General features: G+C 39.0%; 1 protein-coding gene across 1 annotated transcript in view; it reads right to left on the reverse strand.

The window, feature by feature from the left end:
* Nucleotides 1–238: 238 nt before the first annotated feature.
* Prkaa2 (protein kinase AMP-activated catalytic subunit alpha 2) overlaps nt 239–27,265 on the reverse strand; it is a 43,795-nt gene continuing 16,768 nt past the window's right edge. The window contains exons 3-9 of the mRNA XM_090334750.1: nt 20,591–20,684; nt 19,597–19,741; nt 17,375–17,462; nt 14,163–14,387; nt 4,569–5,073; nt 2,759–2,885; nt 239–2,225 (exon numbers count right to left, since the gene is read on the reverse strand). Coding sequence (XP_090190876.1) covers nt 1,987–2,225; nt 2,759–2,885; nt 4,569–5,073; nt 14,163–14,387; nt 17,375–17,462; nt 19,597–19,741; nt 20,591–20,684 — 1,423 coding nt within the window. The 3' untranslated portion in view covers nt 239–1,986. The remainder of the gene's footprint in view (nt 2,226–2,758; nt 2,886–4,568; nt 5,074–14,162; nt 14,388–17,374; nt 17,463–19,596; nt 19,742–20,590; nt 20,685–27,265) is intronic.

The raw sequence follows: 27,265 nt of genomic DNA on the forward strand, positions 1-27,265 counted from the left end.
TCTCATTTACTTCTTGATTTTAAAAAAAAAAACCACCTAATTTTTGACAAACTGAAATGCGTCAAGGCAATGTCCTTATTTTGCTTTCGAGAACTTAATATTTCCTAGACTAGGTCAGGTCAATAATCTTATTAACTACAACATAAATAAAATAAAGGAATAAATACAAATTAGATAAATTACACATTAATTTTTAACTTAAATACTTTTACAGAAATAAAATATAATCAGTGAGCTATTACCTTCCTTTCTATATAATTTTTTTAATCATAAAAGATTTGTACAAAGTAAAACAAAGAGAATCACTTGGTTTTTCAGTTTATATCTGTTTGGTTTTGAGATTTCAGGGAAATCTCACAATAAAAGCCCTGATGTGTGTGGATACATACATAGATAATATAATATATGTGTAAACGCATATATTTATTCCAGGAGAGAGGCTTCCTTGTCCTATCTGGTTCAACAATGAGAGTCAAAACCATCAGAGTTTACAAGTATTTACAAACTTGCAGAGCTGATACCATTTTCTAATTGAATGGCTGATAACCAAGAAAGGGAATTACAAAAGATTAAAGAGCTACATCAAGCTATGCGTGGGTGTCTTACGGCTGTAATCGGAGCTACCCAGGAGGTTGAGATCTGAAGATCCTAGTTCAAAGCCAGCCCAGGCAGGAAAGTCTGTGAGACTCTTATCTACAAGTAATCACACACACACACACACACCCCACAACCTAGAAATGGAGCTGTGGCTTAAGTGGTAGTGTGTGCTAGCCTTAAATTAAAACAAAACAAACAAAAAACAAAACCCAAGAACAGTGCCCAGGCTCTGAGTTCAAGCCCCAGGACCCTCACAAACCAAATAAAACAAAAGCAGAAGAGGTGCGTGGCTAGCCATCTTAAACTTCAAATGGAGAGTAAGCCCTGGGGCAGATGCCATAGGACCCAAGCCAATTTTCCCCACGGAACTCCAAACTCACAGAGAAGAAAAAGGCATTCACTGCTGAGGGATTCTTGATGGTTTACTTTCTTTCACTTAACTGCATACTATATTTGCTTGTGTGTGTGTGTGTGTGTGTGTGTGTGTGTGTGTGTGTGTGTTTTAATCTTTCTGGTGGTAGGGTAATGAACCCAGGACCTTGTAGATGCTAGCTCAATAGTGTTTAACTACTCCCCATCCCCCACACCCCAGCCCAGGTTTTGTAGGATACTGTTTTATCATTTGGGGTAAAATGCAAAAATAAATCTGAGAAAGACAGGTTTTGAAGATGAGCTTTAAACTTACATACACTTCTAGAACAGATAATGATTGTTGCCATCCTACTCATTCCAATATTAAGGAGAACCTGGAAGACAGTTAAGATATATATGACTTGGAGAAATCTCAAGCTAAAGACCTGAGATGTTCACAGTTGTTTCTATGGAACCTGTGACAAGGCCATACTGATACTGGCAAACACTATGCAAGACTTGTATAAAGTTTAGAATTTGATTTTAGAGGTTTGGGAAGTGAGCTTAGAAAATTTCAACTTTTAAATAACATTTTGGTACTGGTCATTCTTGTATTTTGAGCTTATGCAAGAAAATCAGGAGCATACACACATCTTTAAAAACTAGAGAAACTTAGGAAGTAAACTGTGTTAATGTACACTAAACGGTGAAGTGAGGAGGTGTTGCCAAACTACCCTCAGGTTAGATGGTTCATCAGTGAGTTGTGTTCATCAGGTCTAGTGAATGCACAACCGTGAATTAACAGGTTTCTTCAATGTCACCCATTAATGATATGCCTATGTGAAGATACCATAGGTACAATAAAATTAAAATTAAAACTGTCAACCCTTTTGTCTTCAGTAATTTCAGTGACACTGCATGTCCTCTGAAATACTCAGGTCTCTCAATAACTGTAGGTTAGGCAATATCGAGAAGTGAGATAATAATTTAAAGGATAAATCTGATTTTCACAGTGCAATCACAGAAAGACAAAGGTGCTCAGCGGGCTAAAGCTGTGATCAAACTGGCACACATTTCAAAAAAATCCATGGTGTGACTGCCCAGGCGAGGGGGAACAGAGGACAAAGTGCTTCCGGTCAAAGAGCCAGTGAGAGAGCTGGAGAGAGAATGGTTCTCTGCAGTTGTGGAATCAAAACTGGATCTTGGTCTGTGTAAGCCGGCCGCAGAACAGGAACGCTGAGGTGTCGAGGAACCTGATCTCTGCTCCACCACCTCATCTGAAATGGGCCAAAGAACAAGTCCTATCAATGGTGTGTTTTCTGATATCTTCCTCAAGCTTCAGATATGATAGAAATGCATCTGATCAGGGACAACTTAGCAAGACCACCCATTTGCTTACATTTGGACGCAGAGAGGTTGATATGATGTTATCCACCAGAACATTTCCACAGAGCCATTGTGGCTCCTGAAACCCTGTCAGAAAATGCAGCACTAACACTGAAATGGAACTAACATGGTTGTATGTATGTGAAGAAGCATATCTCATGCATGTATGCATGCATGTATGTATGTATGTGTGTGTATGTATGTATGTATGTATGTATGTATGTATGTATGTATGTATGTGTATGTATGTATGTATGTATGTATGTATGTATGTATGTATCATGTTGTTGACATCTGGGTTAAAGTTCAATGACTTTAAAAAGTAGAAGACCTACCCACCATTTCTTTGAGATGATCTTAACACCCGGTTCCACTAGTGCCAAGCTTTATCTTCTCAGACCTCATGCCTGCTTAGCTTCCTTACCATCAATGCTTTTAAAGTCCAAAAGATAACTCCGATTGTCGACCAGGTAAAGCTGTAAACTCATTTTCACATAATTGCCAGTCACTGGGTTTTTTCTTCTTACTCGAAGATGGTATGCATTCACTACCTAAGGCAGGACAACACAGCATACTATTACAGACTACATAGTGTCTGCTTTCTTACATAAAAAAAAAACAAACAAACAACTGAAAAGGTAGAGTAATCAAGCAATTTCTGATTATTTTTTGTTGTTATTCTTGATATTACAGGTAGTTTACTGTAGCATTTACTTAATTCCATTAACGTTACTGTTGGTATTAAAAAACCTCAAAGATTACATAGTACCTGGACCTTCACTCCAGATGTACATAAATATTGGCAATAATCATACTGGTCCAACCTGTGCTTGAATATTCTCAGTGACTAATAGGGGGAGGGAGGAAGGAAAAAAGAGGAGTAACATGTTAAAGGCGCAGGTGTCACATTAATTCAGATAGGCCCATGAGGAAGATGATATTTGCCTTTTAAAGCAGCTCAGAGAAAAAATTTTCTGGGTTTTCAAAACATCTATCAATTTAGCTTCATTTTTTTTCCAGTAAAAAGCCATTTGACATCTCTTAAAATAAAAGTCTACCTGAAAAGGAAGATGTTTTTAAACTGTAAGAAAATACTATTTCATTTATTCATTGAAAGTAATGAAATAAAAACAAGCAGTTTCTCACACATATCAAATAAATATTAACATGGTTAGAATATTTTTCTTCTTCATTTTTTTTTTAGTTTTCGTGGGTCATGGGGCTTGAACTTGGCCTGGGTACGGTCCCTGAGCTCTTCACCTCAAGGCTATCACTCTATCCTTGAGCCAAGCCCCACTTCCTGTTTTCTAGGGGTTAATTGAAGATAAGAGTCTCAGGTCCTTTTGTGCCAGGGCTGGCTTTGAACCTTGATCCTCAGATCTCAGCCTCCTGAGAAGCTAGGATTACAGGCGTGAGCCACCATGTCTGGCTTATTCTTCATTTGAAAAACATAATGTCCACAGTCCTTAGGAAAAGAACCAGAATAGAAGGACAACAACAACAAAAAAAGCACCCACAACAATTTAAATAGAATTGAAGTAAAATTTGGGCTGACAGGAAAATATACCTTAACAAAGGATTAAAAGCACTAGATAGAATGTTTTCAGAATGAAGAAAAGTGTTTGCTATCTAAACGAAATGTCCAGATGTCCACTAGCTATCATAGTCACCTACACTTCTCTCTGCCAAAGCAAAAGATGAGGGGGGGGTGAGACTTCCTAAAACCAAAAGAAAATTAAAAAACAAACTATCTTTGTAAACAGGAGCTTTTATTACTAGGAAGCACAGAGAAGTGGGTGGACTACTTTATTCACATAATTTCAAGCTGGCTACTTTTTCTTTCTAGGCCATAGAAGCCATGCTCTATTTCAAAAGACCTTACTCTCCAATATCCAAAAATTTTTCATCATTATTTATTTTTTATGCATATGTTATTAGAAAGAACAAGGTTGAGAAGTGATGTTGTGGCTCAAGGGGTTGGGCGGTAGCCTTGAGCTGATGAACTCAGAGACAATGCCCAGGCCCAGAGTTCAAGTCCCATGACCAACCAAAACAAAAAGCAAACAAGAAAAGAAAAAGAGAAAAGAAAGAACAAGGTAGAAGCAGTCCGCTAGATCAAGCTGACCAAAAATGTATCTTAATCAAAACCAAACTTATACTGATGTTAAAACTCACCCAGCCAGATAATTTACCATGTAGGAAAATGTCCTCAACAGGTGACCACAATTTCTTACCTTCCATTCAAAGTCCAGTTGTTTCATAGCTCGGTAAACTTCAGCCATGATGTCATAGGGCTTGCTCTGGCTTCGGATTCCAAGGTGCCACTTGGCTTTTTTCACAGCTAAGGATTTGGGCTTTGTGGTATTTAGAGCATCCAGGGGACACCGTGCTTTGGGGCTGTCTGCTATTAGAGGTGGCATTCTTTCTGGATGAGGCTTCAGGCCTGGAGGAATGTGCATGGCACTGTCATCCATAAAGGAGCCAGTTGGAGGACTGGAAGCGAGGTAGAACTCACTGGCTTGGTTCATGATTCTCCGATTGTCAATGATAAGATGATAGGCCACGGCGAGCTGGTCTTGAGGGTCACCGCTGTACAAACTGTTCATGACTTCTGATTCTGTACACTCAAACTTTTCACACACTTCTCTTACAGCCTCATCATCAATGACATTCGCATCGTAAGAGGGATCTTCAGGAAACAGGTAAGTGGGCAAATCTTGTTTAAACCATTCGTGCTCTCTATGGAAAAGGAAAAACACAACACACATGTTTTAAGAAAATTCTTTGATAAGTCCCAAATAATTTAGATATGGTGGGGAGAGGTAACTATAACAGATTCTTAAAAAAATCTGCTTGCCCAACTCAACAGGCCTATTTCAAGCTCTGAAATAGAAATGGCAATTAGAGAACTTCCACCTAAGAAAAGCCCAGGGCCAGATGGATTCACAGCTGAATTCTATAAGGTCTTCAAAGCAGAGCTCACACCAATACTCCTCAAGCTCTTCAACGAAATTGAAAATGAAGGTTCCTTACCAAACTCATTATATGAAGCCAGTATAACCCTCATCCCCAAACCAGACAGAGATTCATCAAAGAAAGAGAACTATAGACCTATATCTTTGATGAACATCGATGCAAAACTTCTCAACAAAATACTGGCCAACCGTCTACAACAACTCATCAAAAAAATTATACACTATGATCAAACTGGATTCATCACAGGGAGGCAAAGCTGGTTCAACATACGCAAATCAATCAATATAATTCAACACATCAACAGGAGCAAGGACAAAAATCACATGATTGTCTCAATAGACGCGGAAAAGGCATTTGACAAGATCCAACACCCCTTTATGTTAAAAGCTCTGGAGAAACTAGGAATCCATGGAACATTCCTCAATGTAATAAAGGCTGTGTATGAGACACCTACTGCTAGTATTACACTTAATGGTGAAAATCTAAAGCCATTGCCTCTAAAATCAGGAACGAGACAAGGATGCCCACTCTCTCCACTCCTCTTTAACACAGTATTAGAATTCCTAGCCAGTGCAATAAGGCAAGAAGTAAGCATAAAGGGGATCCAAGTAGGGAAAGAAGAAATAAAACTATCCCTCTTTGCAGATGACATGATTCTGTATTTAAAGAATCCTATAGACTCTACTCCCAAGCTCCTTGAGCTGATTCAAAGCTTTGGAAGAGTAGCAGGCTATAAAATCAACCCTCAAAAATCAACTGCCTTCCTTTACGCCAACAGTGAGAGGAACGAGGCAATAATTAGGAAAGAAACTCCTTTCACAATAGCCTCAAAGAAAATAAAGTACCTAGGAATTAGCTTAACTAAGAATGTAAAGGACCTTTTTGACGAAAACTTTAAAACCCTAAAAAAGGAAATTAAAGCAGAACTAAGGAAATGGAAAAACCTCCCATGCTCCTGGATTGGAAGAATCAACATTGTGAAAATGACAATCTTGCCAAGAGCTATCTACAAATTCAATGCAATACCCATCAACATCCCAATGTCATTCTTTAAAGAAATAGAAGAGGCAATTCAAAATTTCATATGGAATAATAAAAGACCCCGTATAGCAAAAACACTTCTTAGCAGAAAGAACAGCGCAGGAGGAATTTCAATTCCAAACTTTAGACTCTATTACAGAGCTATAATTCTCAAAACAGCTTGGTACTGGCACAGGAACAGGCCTGAAGACCAATGGAATAGAACTGAGGACCCAGATATTAAACCACAGACCTATGGCCACCTAATCTTTGACAAGGGAGCCAAAAAAATAGAATGGAAGAAAGACAGCCTCTTCAACAAGTTGTGCTGGCAGAACTGGTTAAGCACCTGCAGAAAACTAAAGCTGGATCCTTCTTTGTCACCTTGCACTAGAATTAACTCCAAATGGATCAAAGACCTGGAGGTAAAAGCTGACACACTGAAAACTCTACAGGAAGGAATAGGAGATACACTAGGCCTCCTTGGCACAGGTCGAAACTTTCTTAATAAGGACCAAGAATCACAACAAATCAGAGAAAAGCTGGATAAGTGGGACTGCATTAAACTGCAAAGCTTTAGTATGGCAAAGGACATAGCTAGTAAACTAATCAGGAAGCCTACAGAGTGGGAGAAGATCTTCACCAACCAAACAACGGACAAAGGCCTCATATCTAAAATATATCAACAACTCAAAAAATTGAATCACTCCAAAACTAACCTCCAAAGTAACAACCATCCCATTAAAAAATGGGCCAAAGACTTAAAGAGAGTCTTCTCTGAAGAAGAAACAAAAATGGCCTATAGACACATGAAGAAATGCTCAACATCTCTGGTCATAAAAGAAATGCAAATCAAAACAACTCTAAGATTCCACCTCACTCCAGTTAGAATGGCCAGGATCAGGAAAACGAATGACAACAGATGCTGGAGGGGATGTGGCCAGGAGGGATCACTACTACACTGTTGGCGGGAGTGCAAACTTGTTCAACCACTATGGAAAGCAGTATGGCAGTTCCTCAAAAGACTAAACATAGAGCTCCCCTATGACCCAGCAATTCCACTACTTGGCATTTACCCAACCATCCAGAAACAAAGACATACTAAATCCACTAGCACAACAATGTTCATTGCAGCACTATTCACCATAGCAAAGTTATAGAACCAACCTAGATGTCCCTCAGTTGATGAGTGGATCAACAAGTTGTGGTATTTGTGCACAATGGAATTCTATGCTGCTGTCAGAAAGAATGACATCGCCCCATTTGTTAGGAAATGGAAAGACTTAGAAAAAAATCATATTAAGTGAAGTAAGCCAGACTCACAGGAACTTAGGCTCAATGGCTTCCCTCATTCGTCATAATCAGTAGAAACCTTGGGCTCTACTAGCAGAGATTTGCATAGAGCAAAATCTTGATACATAAGGACATATAATGTGAAGCTAATTGAAAGGACCTCCAGGATAGTGAAACAAAAGCCATATAACTAATGATTGTTGTCCTTAATGTACTATGTTGTCTCTCATCTCCTTTGCTGTCCCTTGGTTATCTCATATTGGTATAGTATCTCACTTTGTTATCTGATATATTAAATTTATTTGTATTTGGATATTTGAAATTTGATAGGGAAGGGGGGAAAACCAAGACGGGTGGGGGAGTGTGGGGAGGGAGGGAAATGGGTACCAAGACATGTGAAAGGGTATCAATGTATGTGAATTAATACACCTTCTATCTGGCAAATATCATGTAACCCTTTTACTAATTACAATAAAAAAATTAAAAAAATATCTGCTTGCCAGTTCCAGCAGGTATATCACCTGGCGCAAGTTCATCCCTTCCCTTTAATAAGCTACTATTATTCAGAGAACTTGGGCGGGCGGATGCCTCCTTTAAAATGAGTGAGAGCCCAGCATTTTGGGAAAACAACTATCAATATCTGTTGCCAAAAAGAAAAGGTTCAAGATATCAAGCCACAAAACCAAACAAACAAACGAATGAATGAATAACATCAACACACACAAAAAAACCTGGAACTTTATAACTTGATATGCCTCTAAAAGTTTCTGAATTTCCCCAATACTTAAAGACTTTTTGATGAAGTTGGTATAAATAACGACAATGATTTTTTGATAGTGTGCAATATGATACCACTTGGAGAAATCAATAATGCATGGTGTGACTGAATCAAAACGTACAGAAGAGACCCGCTCAATATGCAGGACAGACCAGCGGGTTATAATGTAATGAAGTTCAAGACCCCAATGAAGCTGGGTGCCACTGGCTCAAGACTACTCAAAAGGATAAGATCTGAGCATCATGTTTCAAAGCCAGCCCAAGCATGAAAGTCCCTGAGATTCTTACCTCTTTTACCAAGAAGCTTGAAATGGAACTGTGGCTCAAGTTGTAGAACGCTAACTTGAGCAAAAGAGCTCACAAACGGTGCTCAAGCCCTAAGTGCAAGCCCTAGGAATGGCACACAGAAGCTCATGGATATTTCTGATCAGACACTGCAAACTAGTTTGTTAACCTTTGTTTCATAGTAACGGACAATATTACAATTATGTGAAAGGCCTTTAAAATACTGCTTTTCCAAACATTCATGTGAATATTGCTCAAGCAAAAAAGGAATGAATTCCTGATGCATGCAATGCTATTGAAGTACTTAGAAAAGATCGTGCTAAATGAAACAAACTAGACACAAAATCCATAAACATATGATATAATTTACATAAAGTTTCTAGAATAGCCATTCTAAACATTGGTGTGTCTAGTTCTAGACACACAGCTGGGAAGCCTATTGTATAGCACCACAACCAACTGAGCTTCTTTAGGTTAAATTGAATATGTGAAGTTTCTGACAGTCAACTATTTCAGACCTGAATAAATGATAACTATACACATAATAACCCCCAAGAGTTTCCACATAAAGATGAAGTAACTAAAATGCAAAGGTGTTAATAGGCCCATGGCTAAGAAACTGAAGAATCAGGACTCACAAGCAAGCACTAAACCTTTCACATTTTTTTTTGGCAGGGGGAGGTCGTGGGACTTGAATTCTGGGCCTGAGCACTGTTCCTAATCTCTTCAGGTCAAGGCTATTGCTCTGCTCTACCATTTGAGCCACTGCGCCACTTCCAATTTTCTGGTGGTTAATTGGAGAGTCTCACGGACTTTTGTACCTGGGCTGGCTTTGAACTGTGGTCCTCAGACCTTAGCCTCCTGAAGTAGCTAGGATTACAGGCATGAACCAAGGCACCCAGCCAGATCTGTCACTTTTTAAACCTACCACTAGGTATAAAGAACCAGGGAATGCTGGGCAGGTGGCTCACACCTGTAATCCTAGCTACTCAGGAGAGTGAGATCTGAGGATCAAGGTTCAAAGCCAGCCTGGGCACAAAAGGACCTGAGATTCTTATCTCCAATTAACTTCTAGAAAATGGGTAGTGGGGCTTGGCTCAAAGGGTAAGGCAGTAGCCTTGAGGTGAAGTGCTCAGGGATAGCATCCAGGCCATGTTCAAGCCCCATGACCCACAAAGAAAAAGAAAAAAAAAAAACAGGGAAAACAAAAAGTTCTCATTTCCATAAATACATCTCTCTTGTTACCTGTTCTATTTCCAGCATTTAGCTGACAGACTTTTTTTTTTTTTGCCAGTCCTGGGCTTGAGCTCAGTGCCTGAGCACTGTCCTTGGACTTTCTCAAGGCTAGAGCTCTACCACTTGAGCCTCAGCACCACTTCTGGCTTTTTTTTTCTATATGTGGTACCAAGGAATCAAACCCGGGTCTTCATGCATGCTAGGCAAGCACTTTAACCACTAGGCCAAACTCCCAGCCCAAGCTGACAGACTTTCATAGAGCAGGTGTAAAATATATAGTGATAAAAGCAAAAATTATTAAGTGAACAAATAAATCGGGAAGTATATTTCCTAACCTCCAGTTGCATACTTTAAAGTAAATAATGTTGCACTGTTTGAGGGTCCCTAACTTAAAATTTTTTGAGCTTCGCACTCTACTGGATACTGAGCAATTCAGATTTCAGATTTCTGGATAAATAATTTTTCACTGGGAAAATCTATGCCAATATATCAACATCTGCTAAACACTGAAATTGGAAACATCCTTGCATTTCAGATAAAGAATATTCAACTTGGACAAAGCCAAAGAAAAGTAGTTATGATACATATAAGCCAGGCGTGGTGAGCTCCTAATACCTCAGGAGGCTGAGATCTGATGACTGAGATTCAGAGCCAGCCCTGGCACTACAGACCATGAGACCCTTATCTCCAATTAACCACTGGAAAACCAGAAGTAGAGTTTGAGGCTCAAGGGATAGAGCGTAACCTTAAGCTGAAGAGCTCAGGGACAGTGCCCAAACACAGAGTCCAAGTCCTATGACCACCACCAACAACAACTATATATATATATCTACTTAGATTATATATAGAGACATATAATTGTGTGTATATACCATTATATGTGTATATACAATGGTAGGATATATGTGATTCTATGATATATATTATATGTATTTATATTATATATCTTATATGATGTATATTATATATGTATAGTATTATGTGTCTGTGCTTATGTGTGTCTGTGTGACCAAACAGGTATAGCAGTTCAGGATGCTACAAAAAGAATTGATTTTAAGGTCAGTTAAAAACTGAACTTATTCCCAATTTGACCGTTTATTAGCTGTGTAATTTTCAACAAACAAACATTAAAATGTTTGAGGCCCCTTTGAACAACTACATAAAGATAATTTAATTCTTTAAGAGTCAAATTTTTATCAAACACTGTATGTTTTGATCCTGAATTTGGTCCTGAATTTAAAGGACTTATAGTTTAATAGGGGCAAATTAACACATAACTAAATCACATTATAACAGAAGCTTCTGTTTTATGGTTTGCACATGAGACTATTTTAAATCAGTCTAATAACATAAGTCAAATCTTTATTAAGATAGCAGGTATATAACAGCTGCTCAGTAATTTATAATATATTTGCTGGCTGAGCCATACTTTATCAAATCAAGAATTTTCAAAGCTTGACAAACTGAACAAATATTAACTAAAATAATAGAAAGTATAAATTCAAGATTTTCTATACTACATATAAAAATAAATGATGCTGTTTTATACCATTTGTTTGTTGGCAAATTAACTCTGTAGACTTATTTGCATTTTTTTCTAAAGTTGATAAATATGCGAACAATTGTTTCTAAATAATGTAACCAACACTTTTCACTATTCTAAATTTACAGTGCTCATAAAAGCAAGCTCAAGTGCATCAGCATGTCTCATTTTCATTCTGAGGAAAATTTAATTAGGAGAACTATTTATTCTAAAGTACAGTGAACACATGGATTGGTTTTTTTTCTCCTATGAAGTTCATTTCCATAACTAAATCTGGTGGGTATATTTTACACTTTTACATTTTTAAACATGGAGAGCTGGAACAGCGAAGAAGCTGGAGGAAGAAAGCAGTAAATACATAAATGCAAAAGGAATTGTCAGTCCTTGCTTGCAAAAGAGCTCTACAGCAGTCACATAAGCTACCATCTTAGCCATTTTATATGCCACAAAGATGATAGGTCTTGAAATGGTCATTCTGATTTAGAAAGGAAAGGCTCTAAAAAGAGCTTAAAAGAACACAGTGTTGGAGTGTAGCTCAGCCATAGAGAGCTTGCTTAGCATGCACAAGGCCTTGGGTTGAATCCACAGCACACACACACACACACAAAAGTTTATAAAAAAAAAAAGAAAAAAGAATATGCTTATTAGCAAACACACATGAACTCCCAGGTAAGAACAAAATCAGGAAGCAAGCAGCATCAACATGCTACATCAAGGCCGTGTTCAAAGCAGCACCAGCAACCCTACTGGCCAGTTTCTCATAAAGGATGGGATCTTTTGCAGTAAAACCACTTGCAGCTATAAGATTAACAAGCAAAAGAGGGGGAAAAAAAGACATGGCAAAACTTTATATGATTTATTTCATGAACTACCCATAAATAAATGCCTTTCTATGTTTCCATTTGGAATTTCCTCAGATATTTTTTTCTGAGCAAATAATAAATACTATCAGACCTTTCAACACAGTAAATACGAAGGTGAGTGAGACAAAAATCTATCCTAATTCAGTCATACCATAGAGAGGTGTAAGACATCAGAAAACACATAGATCCAATAGGATGAAATAAAAGGCGTAACATAGTGCTGATGTCACATAAGTAAGTGGAAACTCCCACAATGGCTGGAGGAGGGGGAGGAGAAGCACAAGTGATTTCAAAGGGAGATGCCATGTGAACAGATCTTGTTAGCATGAATGAGAAGACCACCAGTCCAAAAAGGCAAGAAAGGGAGTCTTCTCTGAAGAAGAAACAAAAATGGCCTATAGACACATGAAGAAATGCTCAACATCTCTGGTCATAAAAGAAATGCAAATCAAAACAACTCTAAGATTCCACCTCACTCCAGTTAGAATGGCCAGGACCAGGAAAATGAATAATAACAGATGCTGAAGGGGATGTGGCCAGGAGGGATCACTACTACACTGTTGGTGGGAGTGCAAACTCGTTCAGCCACTATGGAAAGCAGTGTGGCAGTGCCTCAAAAGGCTAAACATAGAGCTCCCCTATGACCCAGCAACTACTTGGCATTTACCCAACCATCCAGAAACAAGGACATACTAAATCCACTAGCACAACAATGTTCATTGCAGCACTATTCACCATAGCAAAGATATGGAACCAACCTAGATGTCCCTCAGTTGATGAGTGGATCAACAAGTTGTGGTATTTGTACACAATGGAATTCTATGCTACTGTCAGAAAGAATGACATCGACCCATTTGATAGGAAATGGAAAGACTTAGAAAAAAATCATATTAAGTGAAGTAAGCCAGACTCAAAGGAACTTAGGCTCAATGGTTTCCCTCATTCGTCATAATCAGTAGAAACCTTGGGCTCTACTAGCAGAGATCTGTAATAGAGCAAAATCTTAATACATAAGGCCATATAGTATGAAGCTAATTGAAAGGACCTCCAGGATATCGAAACAAAAGCCATATAACGAATGATTGTTGTCCTTAATGTACTATGTTGTCTCTCATCTCCCTTGCTGTCCCTTGGATATCTCATATTGTTACAGTATCTCACTTTGTTATCTGATATATTGAATTTATTTGTATTTGGTTATTTGAAATTGGATAGGGAAGGGGAAAAACCAAGACGGGTGGGGGTGTGGGGGGAGGGTAATGGGTACCAAGACATGTGAAAGGGTATCAATGTATGTGAATTAATGCACCTTCTATCTGGCAAATATCATGTAACCCTTTTATTAATTACAATAAAAAATTTAAAAAAAAGGCAAGAAAGGCATGATAGTGGCGAATATGAAGAAAACCACAAAAGTAGAAATCTCTGTTACCTGTGAGAAATGGGGACAAGTTCAATATGGTGGAATAGAGCTGCAAGGGGCAGGGTAAGAAAGGCAGAGAATGGGGCATCAGGAGATGTAGGGCCTTCTCATGCAGAATCTCCTACCTTGCCTTGCTAATGACCCTAGTAAGTATCAGGGCCAATGCAGGATTTAGAACACAAGTGACAGGATTAGGTTCGCAAAATAAAGCCAATAAAGTTATTTTCTCTTAGCCCTCCCTCTACCCCCTGTCTCTGAGACAGCTTTTCTATGCAGCCTAAGCTGGCCTGTGACTCAGTGTTCTCATGAACTACCATTCCTACTTACCTTAAAATGGTTATAAAGTAGTATAGAACCTGGTTCTATACCTGTTACGATGAGAGAATGTGCAAAATAAGAGCAAAAACACTACCTTATGTCTTTGATAGTTGCTCGTTTCAGGGGGTCAACCTGCAGCATATGCATCAGCAGAGTGGCAACAGAGCGGTTGAGATACTCTGGAATATAAAACACCCCTCCTCGGATCTTCTTAAACAATGTTGGCACATGCTCATCATCAAATGGTAGGGTGCCACAAAGAAGGGCATACAAGATCACACCACAGCTCCAGATGTCAACCTCAGGACCTGCATACAATCTAAACAAAGACAATAAAAATACTGGAAATAAAAGTTTCCTTTTTCTCATCTGTATGTGCCTGTACATATATGATACACATGTATGCATATATATATATGTGTGTGTGTGTACTCATATATTTGCATATGCATATATTTGCATAGAGAGAGAAAGGAAGAAGGTAGTGAAGAAAGAAGGAGAGGAGAGGTTTTATATATATATATATATATATATATTTTTTTTTTTTTTTTCTGGTTAGTCGTGAGGCTTGAACTCTGGATCTGGGCGCTGTCCCTGAGCTCTTCAGCTCAAGGCTACCACCCTAGCCTTACTCCTGGAGCCACAGCACCACTTCTGATTTTCTAGTGTTCAATTGGAGATGAGAGTCTCATGGACGTTAGCGCCCAGGCTGGCTCTGAACTGCGATCCTCAGATCTCAGCCTTCTGAGTAGCTAGGATTACAGGTGTGAACCACCACGCCTGACACTGTTCAGTATATTTTGATCTTCAATGTCCTTAATAAAGTGCCTGGCTATTTCTAACATTCAGTGGTGTTCTCTACATAGAATAATTGGTTTATCCAAATTATTACATAATTTCCCAAGCAAATATGACATTTGTGTTTGTTCCCAAACTCACTTAATTGTAAGTTACTACTTAAAAAAGTATAAGATATTCTGCGGTAGCTTTTTTAAGAAACAGAACCACAAATTAGAAAAAGCAAAGGAACAGTACTATAGTATATAGGCTGTTCTTTATTCTCTGAATTATTGCAAGAAAGACAATACACATGCATAATATAAGCCTTACTTGTGATATACCTGTATGAAGCTCAATTTAATTAGTACTACATAGGTAGTATTTACCTGTATCTCAGTATCTGGACTGCCTACTCCTTACATTCTAACACTTGTTAGCTCATAGGACTAAACTTAGATTGGCTCTAAAAATTATGGGACATCTTTCCCCATCCTTTTCACTCTTACTTTCCTACAGCAATAAATCTCCCTAATACCATATTGCAAAACTCAAGGCTAGGTCTGAAGTAACAAAATAAATATCTACAACTCCAACTAAAAGAACAAAATCTGTTTTTACAAAAGCTCCTGTCCCTGGCTGGGTGTGCTAGTATGTGTCTGTAATTCCAGCTTCTCAGGAGGCCAAAACCCAAGAGGATTCCAGTTTGAGGCCAGCTCAAACAAAAAGTTGATGAGAACTCATCTCAACAAACAGGGTATGCACAGCAATGTATATCTTGTTAAATCCATCTGTATGGAAAGCACAAGTAGGAAGATCATAGTCCAAATCAGTCATGGAAAAATAACTAAAGCAAAAAAGGTCTGGGGGTATGACTCAAGTAATAGAGCAAGTATATAGTAAGTGCAAGGCCGCTGGGTTCCAACCCCAGTACTATCAAAAATAATAAATGAGTGAATGAATGAATGAATGAATGAATGAAGAACTGCTTCCCCTCCCATCATTTGCTATTCTTCCAAGATCCCTTGCAATGGACTGATGTTTATGCCCTCCAAATATCCATGAATTAAAATCCTAACCCCCTGATTGGTGACACTGAGAGGTAAGGACATTGGGAAACTAGGTCAGAGAAGTAAACCTTTCACAAACTGGGCCACAAAGGGAAAAGGGGATCACATCCCTGAGCAATCCCACAGGAGCTCTCAGGAAGGAGCAGAGGAGAACAGGAACAAGCCCTGATACACAGCAAGCCTGCCGGCCAGCACCTTCATCTTGGATTCCCAGCACTGGGAATGGTGGGAAGTAAGTTTCCAGTGTTCCTTAGCCACTCTTGACTAGGGTGGAATCACTACAGCAACCCAGATAGAGAAAGTAATTGCAAGGGTACCTTTCTAGTATTTTCACTCAGAGCATTCTGGCCATGCAGAAAATTAACCTCTCCCCTGTAATCATCATAAACATGTTCAAGAGGCACCACTGAATAAATTACATAAGCAACTATGGATGTCAGTTTGTATGAGATTTTTTTTTTTGCCAGTCCTGGGCTTGAGCTCAAGGCCTGAGCACTGTCCTTGGACTTTCTCAAGGCTAGAGCTCTACCACTTGAGCCTCAGCACCACTTCCGGCTTTTTTCTATATGTGGTACCGAGGAATCGAACCCGGGTCTTCATGCATGCTAGGCAATCACTTTAACCACTAGGCCAAACTCCCGGCCCCTGTATGAGTTTTTTTTTTTTTTGGCTGTTGTTTGCTTGTTTTTGTCCTAGTACTGGACCTTGAACTCAGGACCTGGGCATTGGTTCTTAGCTTTTTTGCTCCACTTTGGTACTCTAGCACTTGAACCATACCTCCACTTCTGTCTTTTTAGTGATTAACTGGAAGTAGAGTCACATGGACCTGAGATGCCTGAACTGGCTTCAAACTGTAATGCTCAGATCTCAGCCTCCTAAGTAGCTAGGATTACACATGTAAGCTACCAATATCCAATTTTCTACTTATACAGTTTAAATTTGCTTTTCTTCTGCCTTTTTTCTCCCCCTGTTATTCTGGGGGGTAGAACAAAAGGATTTGTGCATACTAAGGCAAGGACCCTTGCAATTAAGCCACACTTCTAGCCCTAATTGAATGTTTACTGAAACAATATTATCCTCCAAAATTTCATTCTTCCAAACAGAAGATGTAAAATAGCATGCCATACACTATAAAATATAGAAAATATTATTAAAGATCATGTCTAATAAATGACACTAGCTTATGTTTAGCAAGAGCTTACCTTCCCTTTTCTGAAATGAAAGGCAGATGTTGCATCCAGATCTGATCTGGGCATTTATAACAGAACAAAGGTCACAAAGCAACATCTTCATAAAATGTAAAACACACATGCACAAAAACACTTAAATCATTCCCCCTCTAGTCGAGAAATACTTAAACAACGTCTACCACATTGAACAGCTTTCCTTTCAAAGAGAGTACATGTGAGCAAATGTTACCAGACTGGGCATCACGTGATAACCAGCTTCCTGCTCTTACCTGCCTGAGATGACTTCAGGGGCTGCATAATTTGGAGATCCACAACTAGTTCTCAGGAACTCACCATCTGACATCATATTAGACAGTCCTGAAAGCACAGATGTCATTTACCTGCTATGAGACAGTTCAGCTACAGATCCTAGCATGATAGGAACTTGCAAAAGCTCCATAAATCCTATCTCAATGATTAATCGCACTACAGGAAGCACTTGATAGATGGGAAGACATTTCAGAGCATTCACATATCAGAATACAGCCACAGAACATTGCACGACTGGAGCTAAAACCCCTTTCTAAATAAACGTTTTGATTCACTTCATAATGAATGTAGTCTAAATTAAGCTGTTTCCAAAATAAAACATCAAAATGTTATTATTTCACAGTTGAAAAGATAAAACTGAAGTTACCACTGATTTTTTGTTGTCGTTGTTGTTGTTCTTGTTTTGTTTTTTTGGTCAGTCTTAGGGCTTGAACTCAGGACGTGGGCACTGTCCTTGAGCTTTCTCAAGCTCTACCACTTGAGCCCCAGCACCACTTCTGTTTTTATTTTCTTTTCTTTTTACTTTTCATTTTTTGCTGCTGTTGTTGGTCACAGGGCTTGAACTCTAGGCTTGAGAGCTGTCCCTGAGCTCTTCAGCTCAAGACTAGTGCTCTACCACTTGAGCCACATCACCACTTCCTCTTTTCTGGTGGCTAACTGGAGCTAACAATCTCAGGTACTTTTGTGCCCGATCTGGGTTTGAACCACGATCCTCATGTCTTAGCCTCGTGAGTAGCTGGAATTACAGGCATGAGCCACCAGCACTTGGCTTGGATTTTTTTCTGTGTATATGGTACTGAGGAATCAAACCCTGGGCTTTGTGCACGCTAGGTAAGCTCTCTATCACTAGGCTACACCCCCAGCCTAAAAAGCTTTCAAAAACTTTTTTTTGTGTGTGTGTGTGTGTGTGTGTGTGTGTGTGTGTGTGTGTGCTTATGCTTAATTAAATTCAGGGCCTCAAACTCCCAGCTTTCTTCTTTATGGGTGGTGCTTCAATACTTGAGCAACACCTCCAGTGTGGCAGCATTTGGCTGATTAATTGGAGGTGGATGCGGAAGATATTCCTGTTGGTTTGCTTTAAACTTCCATGCACGAGGCCTCAGCCTCCTGAAAGATTAATTTTACAGGTAGGAACCATAGGCACCAGGCACCTTCGTTAAGAAAAAAACAAAATAAATGAAAACGCCTAATTAGACAGAAGGCCCTAATGCATAGCAAATTATTTTCCTAATATTTTAAACATAAAATCAAGCCTCACCATGCTGCCCCTTGCCCAGGCTTATCTTGAACTGCTGCACACAAGGGATCTTCCCATCTCAGCTTTTCATTTGAAAAGCAGAAATGGACTGTCATATTAAAAGCGTCAGAATTTACAGAGGGAAGAGAAGCAGTAAAACTAGTTTCCTGGTTTCACCTAAACTAAAGGCAATGTCTAGAGAAAATGTGGGCAACACTGAACTTATGCACCTTCTCATCTCTCTGTAAGACTCATGGGCTAACCTTGTTCACCAATCTCCTCCTCTGGTATGTTTTCCAGGTGTATTCATATCCCAGAAACTGATCCATAAAAAATACATATGGGCCAGGAGTTTGGCCTACTGGTAGATAGCATGTACAAAGACCCGGGTTCGATTCCGTGGTACTACATACATAGACAAAAGCTGGAAGTGGTGCTGTGGCTCAAGTGGTAGAGCTCTAGCCTTGAGAAAGCCCAGGACTGTCTCATCTTCTACCCCCAAGAAATTTCTCACTCTCTCAGTAAATTATTATAGCTTTATTACTTGTGGGCTCTCCATGAGCCCATTCAAAAAGACCACAAAGTTGTTTTTTTCCCCAAACCAAGTGCAAATTTTCTATTCAGTCTTCATGTGCATTTATCAGAGAAAGCACCCATATACTTTCATCAGCCTTGCTTCTTCCATTGCCCATCAAAACAGTTCATTATCATTTCCTGAGGAAGAAATGCACAATGGATGGATTCATCTTGACATATCCCTCTCCCCACTTTCTAAATCTATCTGCATTTCCCAGTGTATCAAAATGAATACAACAAGTTACTATGGAGACTAAAACCAATCCCTTCACAGGATGAAATTAGAAGTTCTTAGTTCTATAAGAGTTGTTACTGACATTACTCTGAAAGACAGTCATGCACCGCTGACAAAGGCTGGAGTTAACATACCAAAATCGGCTATCTTAGCATTCATATGTGCATCCAACAGCACATTCTCTGGCTTTAAGTCTCGGTGTACAACCATATGCCTATGACAATAGTCCACAGCAGACAGAATCTGCTGAAAGAGCCGCCTGGCTTCCAGTTCTTCCACCTACGAAGTATAAAACAAACTGCATTAGGAATATCTGGGACATCTACTTTGGGAGAGTTGTAGTTGAACATCCACTCTAAAAATAATGAAGCACGCTAATTAGAGTGGGCTAAATGCAATTCTCAGCAAGTCAGATAAAATAGTCAAAACCAAAAATCTGTCAAAGCCCAACATGTCACTTGACAGGTTTCGCTTTGCTGCTAGGATACAATGCTTAATTTTTTTAGCAGTAATTTTATGAACATGTTATCATACAATTTCTGCACATTTACTTTAGATTCATTTCTAAAAAATTATTAAGCCATGTCACTTACTTTTTTAGGAATAAATACATAGTAATCACCCTAATTCTTCTGAAAACAAAATAAATATTAAGTTAAAACAAAGTGACTTACAGGTTTCCTTTCCCCAGTTATTTTGAGTATTAACATTATGATTTCAAGTAAGTGAATATTATTGTAGAGGGAATGTTAAAAGTACAAAGGATGGCTATCCATTGACACTTCATTTTTAATTAGTATTATTTGATGTGTATAATGTTTTAGGGAACCATTAGTACAGCAAACTAAAACATAACTTTCATGAAAGTGCTAAGGAAGGAAAACAATGAATACTTCCACTTAATTTTATGGAACAGACATTCAAAACTATAGGAAGCATTCTGACAGCTAAGTGTAATGTATTCACCAAGATGAATAACTTCAAAGATGTACTTTTCAAGAAAAGAAAAATAAAAATTGTCTAAAGCTCTGCACATTGAGTTGAGAAAGAAAAGATACCTTCGTGGCTAGTTTCTAACACATTTCTCTTTGTATGTTAAGATGCTAACTGTCCCAGGGTAAAACTCACCCGTCCATGTTTACAGATGTAGTCAAATAATTCACCACCAGACACATATTCCATCACCATGAAAAAGTCTGTTGGCGTGCTGATCACCTGGTATCTTTTTTGTTAGTAAGCGAGAAAAAAAGGTTAATTAAAAAAACATTCCTCCCACCAAAATCAATTTCATACTCTCCTCTTGCTGATATTCACACATTTATAATATTTTAAGATGACAGCAAAATAATCACAGGTTCAAGAACACGGACCACTGTAGAAGTATTCCTTTTTCATGCTTCGGATTGTCCTTACCATTTTAAAAAATTAGTTCTTAAAAAAAAAAAAGCCCCCCCCCCCAATAATCTCCACTTTGTCAGATCTTATCACTAGTTCATCACTGGCTCTGCTATATTTGATATTCAGCAGTACAAGGGGAAACCTGAGATTCTTCCCTCCCTAGCTTAGCAGTAAGACACTAGATTCAACTGACTCTTCATTTTTGTTCTCCTCTGCTAACTTCTCGTGTCCAGACATATGAACATCGTAGTGCCTCAGATCTCAGGGACTTCTCCCTTTCTATATTCACATTGCTGGTATTCTATCTATCCCTCTCCCCAGAACTCCAGATCCAGATATGAAGTCCCTACACTCATCTCTATTTAGTTAACTAATAAGCATTTAACTTCCTATAAGAAAATCCGATGTGTGTGTCCACCATCTCCCACCTACTGCTCGGGCAACCTCTAGTTACTTTCAACTCTATCCTTTCATTTGCCTAGGCCAAGTCCTAGAGACTCACTCCTGAATTCTCTCCTCTCACCAGCAACATAGAATCTGCCAGTGAGTGCTGCTGACTCTGCTTTGCATGTCTGCACAGACTATGCTCTTTGTTCAAACCCACAGCATCACTTTCCACCCAGATGACTGCAACTGACTCCCACTTCTTTCCTTATTTCAGTACTTGCATGACCATAAGCTAACTGTAAGTCAGACATATCTCACTTCTGACAGGTATCTTCCAGTGACTTCTCAGCTCTGTGAAGGGTAGAGCCACAACTCTCACAATGTTCTGTATTAGCCCATGTTGTCTGACTCCCCTTATGTCTTCATCATTTATCCAATCCCTAATTCCCCTCTGCTTCCTAGCCTGCACGAATGTTTAGTCTTTGTACTGTACTGTTCCTCCCATGTTTACTATTCTTCCTCCATATAAATGCATAACATGGTCCCTCATCTCTTCATTGTCCCATATATATATATATATATATATATATATATATGATGTAATCCACAAACAAGGGATTTATTGCCTATTTCAACACAGACTCTACACACACACACACACACACACACACACACACACACACGCATGCACACACGCACGCAAGCACACACGCACTCATCCTCCATAATAACAGGGTTTCTATTGTTGTCATTTTGTTTACAGATATGTCACCAATATCTAAATGGTGTCATTTCTTTTAAGAATTGTATTCTTTTTTGTCAGTCCTAGGGTCTGAACTCAGGGCCTTGCTACTGTCTTTAGGTCTTCTGAAGGCAAGAGCTCTACCACTTGAGCCACAGTACCATTTCTGGCTTTTTCTATGTATGTAGAACCAAGGAATTGAGCATGCTAGGCAAGCAGTAGCACTCTTACCACTGGGCCAAACTCCCAACCCGCTGTATCATGTTTTAAATAAGTGGATCAATAACCAACCAGGTCTTGGTTTGCTCCATTCCCTACAAATGCACTGTATACCAGCCACATTTTTGTTGTTGTTTTTGATTGTAGGGCTTGAACTCTGGTCCTGAGCATTGTCCCAGAGCTCTTCAGCTCAAGGCTAGTGCTCTATCACTTGAGCCACAGTGCCACTTCCAGTCTTCTGGCAGTTAACTAGAGATAATAGTCTCATGGACTTTCATGCCCCGGCTGGTTTTGAACCAAGATTCTCAAATCTCAGTCTCCTGAGTAGCTAGGATTACAGGTGTGAGTCACTGCTGTCCAACTTAAACCATATTTTTCATACTCATTGTTCTGTTCTTTTCTATCCTCCTAGAACCATTAGGACTATTAGCCAAATGTCACCTCTTCTTGTGTACCTCGGGTAATTATTAAGCACTTACTATTGTGGTAGGTGCTAGAGAGAGGAGGATAAAGTGATATCTCCCCTCCACTTGGATGTCTGTTGGGATTCCGTAATAAACACAGCCTTCCTATTTGACATAGCCCCATTAACCTTCTCTTCCATCCTTCCCATTTCATTACCTGGTTGCTCAAGCCAAGACCCCAAATTCTAATTGTTCAAGCAGAAAATATCATGCATGCCTCACTTACTTTCTTTTTCTCCTTTCTAACTTATCAGAAATTTCATCAGTTGTAAATAACATACAATTCTAAAATATACAGTGATTGCTTCAGTTTTCTCCATCTAATATAAAATTTTTCACAATGGCAGAATATCATGTATCTGTTTGCCCAACACAATATTCATTAAGCACTCACACTATCCAGCACTCCCAATGTGGCTCCTGTGATTAGAGAACTAAGCTGCCTATTCTAGTTAATTTAAATAGCCACTCATGGAAGGCATGTATTAGACAGCACAAGTCTAGACTATCACTTTGGTTCAAGGTTCCATAATCTCTCAGCTAGACAACTGAAGTAGCTTCCTAGCCAGTCTCTGCTTCCTTTTCTGCCTCCACACTTGCTCTACCCTGGAGCATACCATCCCAGTTCTCCTTGCACTTTGGAAATTTCCCACATAGATCAAGAGCCAAAGCCATAAGCAAGGCCTGCAAGCACTAGAATACATGTTTTTTGTCTACTCTTTGACCTCACAAACCACCTCTGTTACCCTCACTCTACCTCACACCCAAAGGGGGTTTCCTTTCCCCAGGACAAAGTCTGTTCCACCCCTTTGGGGTTACTCTTCATCTTGCCTTGAAAAAAATGTTCTTCAAATGCCTGAATTGTTCTTTGTGAGGCCTTCCTCACAACCTAATCCAAGTCACATGCAATAACACCACACTTTATTCTGCCTCAAATCATCTTGCTAATTTGCTGACTTGCTAAGTGTCTGACTGTATGATTTAAGAATATTTAGCATAGAGATGACTCATGATGTCCTGGTAATGTGAATGTCAGCAAAAGACGACTAAGACACTTACACCAGTTCACTGTGTTGAGATACAGTACTGCACAACCAGGATATAACAGGACCTTTAAGAGGAAATCAGACTGGGCCTTGGGAGCCAAGGGCATTCAAGATAGTAGTGGACAGTGATTAAAAAGCTCTCCCTCAGGCTGGGAGTTTAGCCTAGTAGTAGAATGCTTGACTAGCATGCACGAAGATCCAGATTTCATTCCTCAGTACCACATACATAGAAAAAAGCTGGAAGTGGTGCTGTGGCTCAAGTGGTAGAACACTAGCCTTGAGGAAAAAGCCCAAGGACAGTGCTCAGGCCCTCAATTCAAGGCCCAGAACTAGCAAAAAAAAAAAAGCTCACACACACACACACACACTCGCACACACATTAACTAAAGCATAGTGTATGTAGGGTAGGATTCTAATGGTATAATTTTATTAACAATTAAGTTACAGTTTAACAAAAAAAGACCAGGAAGCTGGAACATGGGTTGGTCTGGGGCAGGAAGGAAGATAGAGAGAGAAGGGGAGGAGGTAGACAAAGAAGAGAGGAAAGAAGATAGAATGCAGTCATATTATTCAATGCACATATATACACATGCAACTAGGTAAACTAAGGAGATAAGTGAGGTTGGTAGAGCTGAGGGAGAATGATGGAAAGGGTGACAGAGGTACATAGTACCACAAACTGATGTGTTGAAATGAAACTTCTTTGTATGATTACTTAAGGATAATAAAAATAAATAAAAAGCTATAGAAAGACCATAATAAGTAGTCAGACAAAAATATGTTATCCAAACTAGGAAGTATTTATCTTATCGACAATTAAAATCAGATTTCTCTAAGACCTCTGGAGGAAAAAAAAAACAAAGATAAGAATCAAGTCAACAAAGTCTAGCTCATAGGAAAGTTGATATTTCCCTGTAAGTACTATAGTACTATTTACTCATTTTAGGCACACACAAACACACACACAACCAGTGAGACTTAGGTTGGGGCTGTCCATGTTTTTTATATTTCAGCTAATAGAGAAATAACATCATAAATATTCATCATTCTTGATATTCTGTGTTTAAATTTTCTAGATAACTTTTTTTCTTTTTTGGGGGGGTAGGGCTGATCCTGGGGCTAAACTGAGGGGGCCTTGGTTCTGTCACTAAGTCTGTTTGTGCTCAAGGCTAGCACTCTACCACTTAAGCCACAACACCATTTCCAGCTTTTTCTGAATAGTTGATTAGAGGTAAGAGTCTCATGTACTTTCCTGCTGGGACTGGCTTCAAACTGTGATCCTCAGATCTCAGCCTCCAGAGCAAGAGGATTACAGGTATGAGCCACAAGCACCTGGCTTTGGATAGTTCTTGAGGACTACTTTGTAATAGGACACTGCTCTTGGCAGTTAGTCAAGACTGCACAAAACAAGTAAAACCACTCTCAAAGACAGAGTCAGAATCTCTCCTTTCTTCTCCTCTCCTCTTCTCCTCTCCTCTCTTGTCCTCTCTTCTCCTCTCTTATATCTTTCCCTCTTACCCCTCCCACTCTCTCTCTCTCTTTCTCTTTCTCCTTAAACTACTGATGCTATTAGAGGCTACTTCAGCAGCAAATAATACATGAGTGCTATTCTTTTTTTAAATTCAGATCCATAATTATGAAAGGTAATGTGGACGACCAACCAAGCTCAAGGCTGAAAGCCAAAAGGTTTCAATACCTCAGCTAACTACTCTCTGTTTAACCAACCCAGAATAACCAATGTTCTCACTTTTCTTCAGAATAACTTCTGAAGAAAATAATTCTACATTAGCATGAGATAATGAGACCAAAAATTAGAAATAATTACAGAAATGGAGCCAAGCCAATACTAAAAATGTAACGTACTTATGACAATTTAAACTGCTTACTGACAAAAGTTTAATCAGTTTTCAAGACCAGAACAAGAATAAGGACACAGACTCCCTGATGTAGTCTTTCAGGATTAGCTGTCTCAAAGTACTGACATCAAGACATTCAGCAAACGCAGAGGTATCCTGTCTTCCTCTGTTCTCGCTCTGGTACAAGGAACTTTTCAGAATGTGCATTTCCATTTTCTCTTCTTTAGAAGTAGACACGCAAGAACTTACAAGTCAATAACTAGGAGGGAATCATTACTACTGTGGAGTCAAGTCAGATATGAATTTCTTCAGTTAGCTAAAACCACTTGGAATCATGAAAAAGGATTAGGCTTGGTTTTCTAGTTCCTGCAAGTGTTCACAAACTAGGCATTCTGCCAAGGACAACACATTTAATCCTTAAGTAATACTAGGAGGTCTCTCATTTTAAAGTTAAGGAAACAAAGGAAAGGAGAGACAAGTCACCAAACACAAAGGTCATAGTGTTGGTCATTTTTTTTTTTTTGCCAGTCCTGGGCTTGAAATCAGGGCCTGAGCACCGTCCTTGGACTTTATCAAAGCTAGAGCTCTACCATTTGAGCCTCAGTACCACTTCCAGCTTTCTTTTTTTTTTATATATGTGGTACCAAGGAGTCAAACCTGGGTCTTCCTGCATGCTGGCAAGCACTCTGCCACTAGGCCAAACTCCCGGCCCTTGGTAATTGTTTTTAAGGATTTATATTTAATTTCTGGGATCATACAGTACATAAATCCTAGACGAGTACCACATAATCTCTGTGTTTTTTTTTATGTTTACAACTGAGCAAATTTCACAAAACAAGTGAAGATCATGGTGAACAATGGATGACTTGAGACAAAGGTTTTATATAGTTATCTGAGAAATGAGTCATGGCAGGATCACTCAGTGGCATCCCACACCAAAACCTCAAGTAGCTCTGGAGCGAATGGCATCAGGCCACTGCTACAATGACACTACACTGAGCATATCAATATGAGAAGATGATCCTGTGCCAGTAATAACTGCACTGGGCCTCCACTGAAAGCCTTCAAGATACTAATTCAAGTGAAACCCATTCACTATCAGTCGATATAATAGAAACTAATAATAATCATCTTAGTTCTTCTTTGCACATAGCTTTATACATTCCTATGTTCTAGTCATGAAGACGTAGCCTTTTGGAGGAACATTTTTCTGTCCAGCATAGCTATAACTACCCCTTCATGAGATAAACAATGGAATTCCTCAGGGTTGTCATACTCTTACCCATCCACACTGACAAAGACTTGATTAAAGATAAATGTCCATAAACAAATGAAGCCTTAAAGACACTGATTCTTTATATTGTTTACTTACAAAGGCTTTCTCTGCAATACTATTATTTGAATCAAAACATAAGCATAAACCGGATCTCTTCCTGTTATTTCTACTATCAAGTTCACTAACAGTGGCTTTTACAAAGTACTGTATGGGTTTTATACCTGATCATCTCTTAATGAGTAATAAATATGTTAAAATAATTGGGTAAAAAGCAAGGATCTACAAATTTGTTTTTTTTCCTTTGCAAGAAATTTAGATAACTCCCAGGTTTGTAATGATTTAACTGCCAGAGTAGAGAAATAGATAGTATCATATTTGAGATCAAAGTTGAACTCAATACTTAGCTCTATAACTC

The sequence above is a fragment of the Megascapheus bottae genome, chromosome 6 (assembly GCF_031878675.1).
Source record: "Megascapheus bottae isolate mThoBot1 chromosome 6, mThoBot2.hap1, whole genome shotgun sequence".
Lineage (NCBI taxonomy): Eukaryota > Metazoa > Chordata > Mammalia > Rodentia > Geomyidae > Megascapheus > Megascapheus bottae.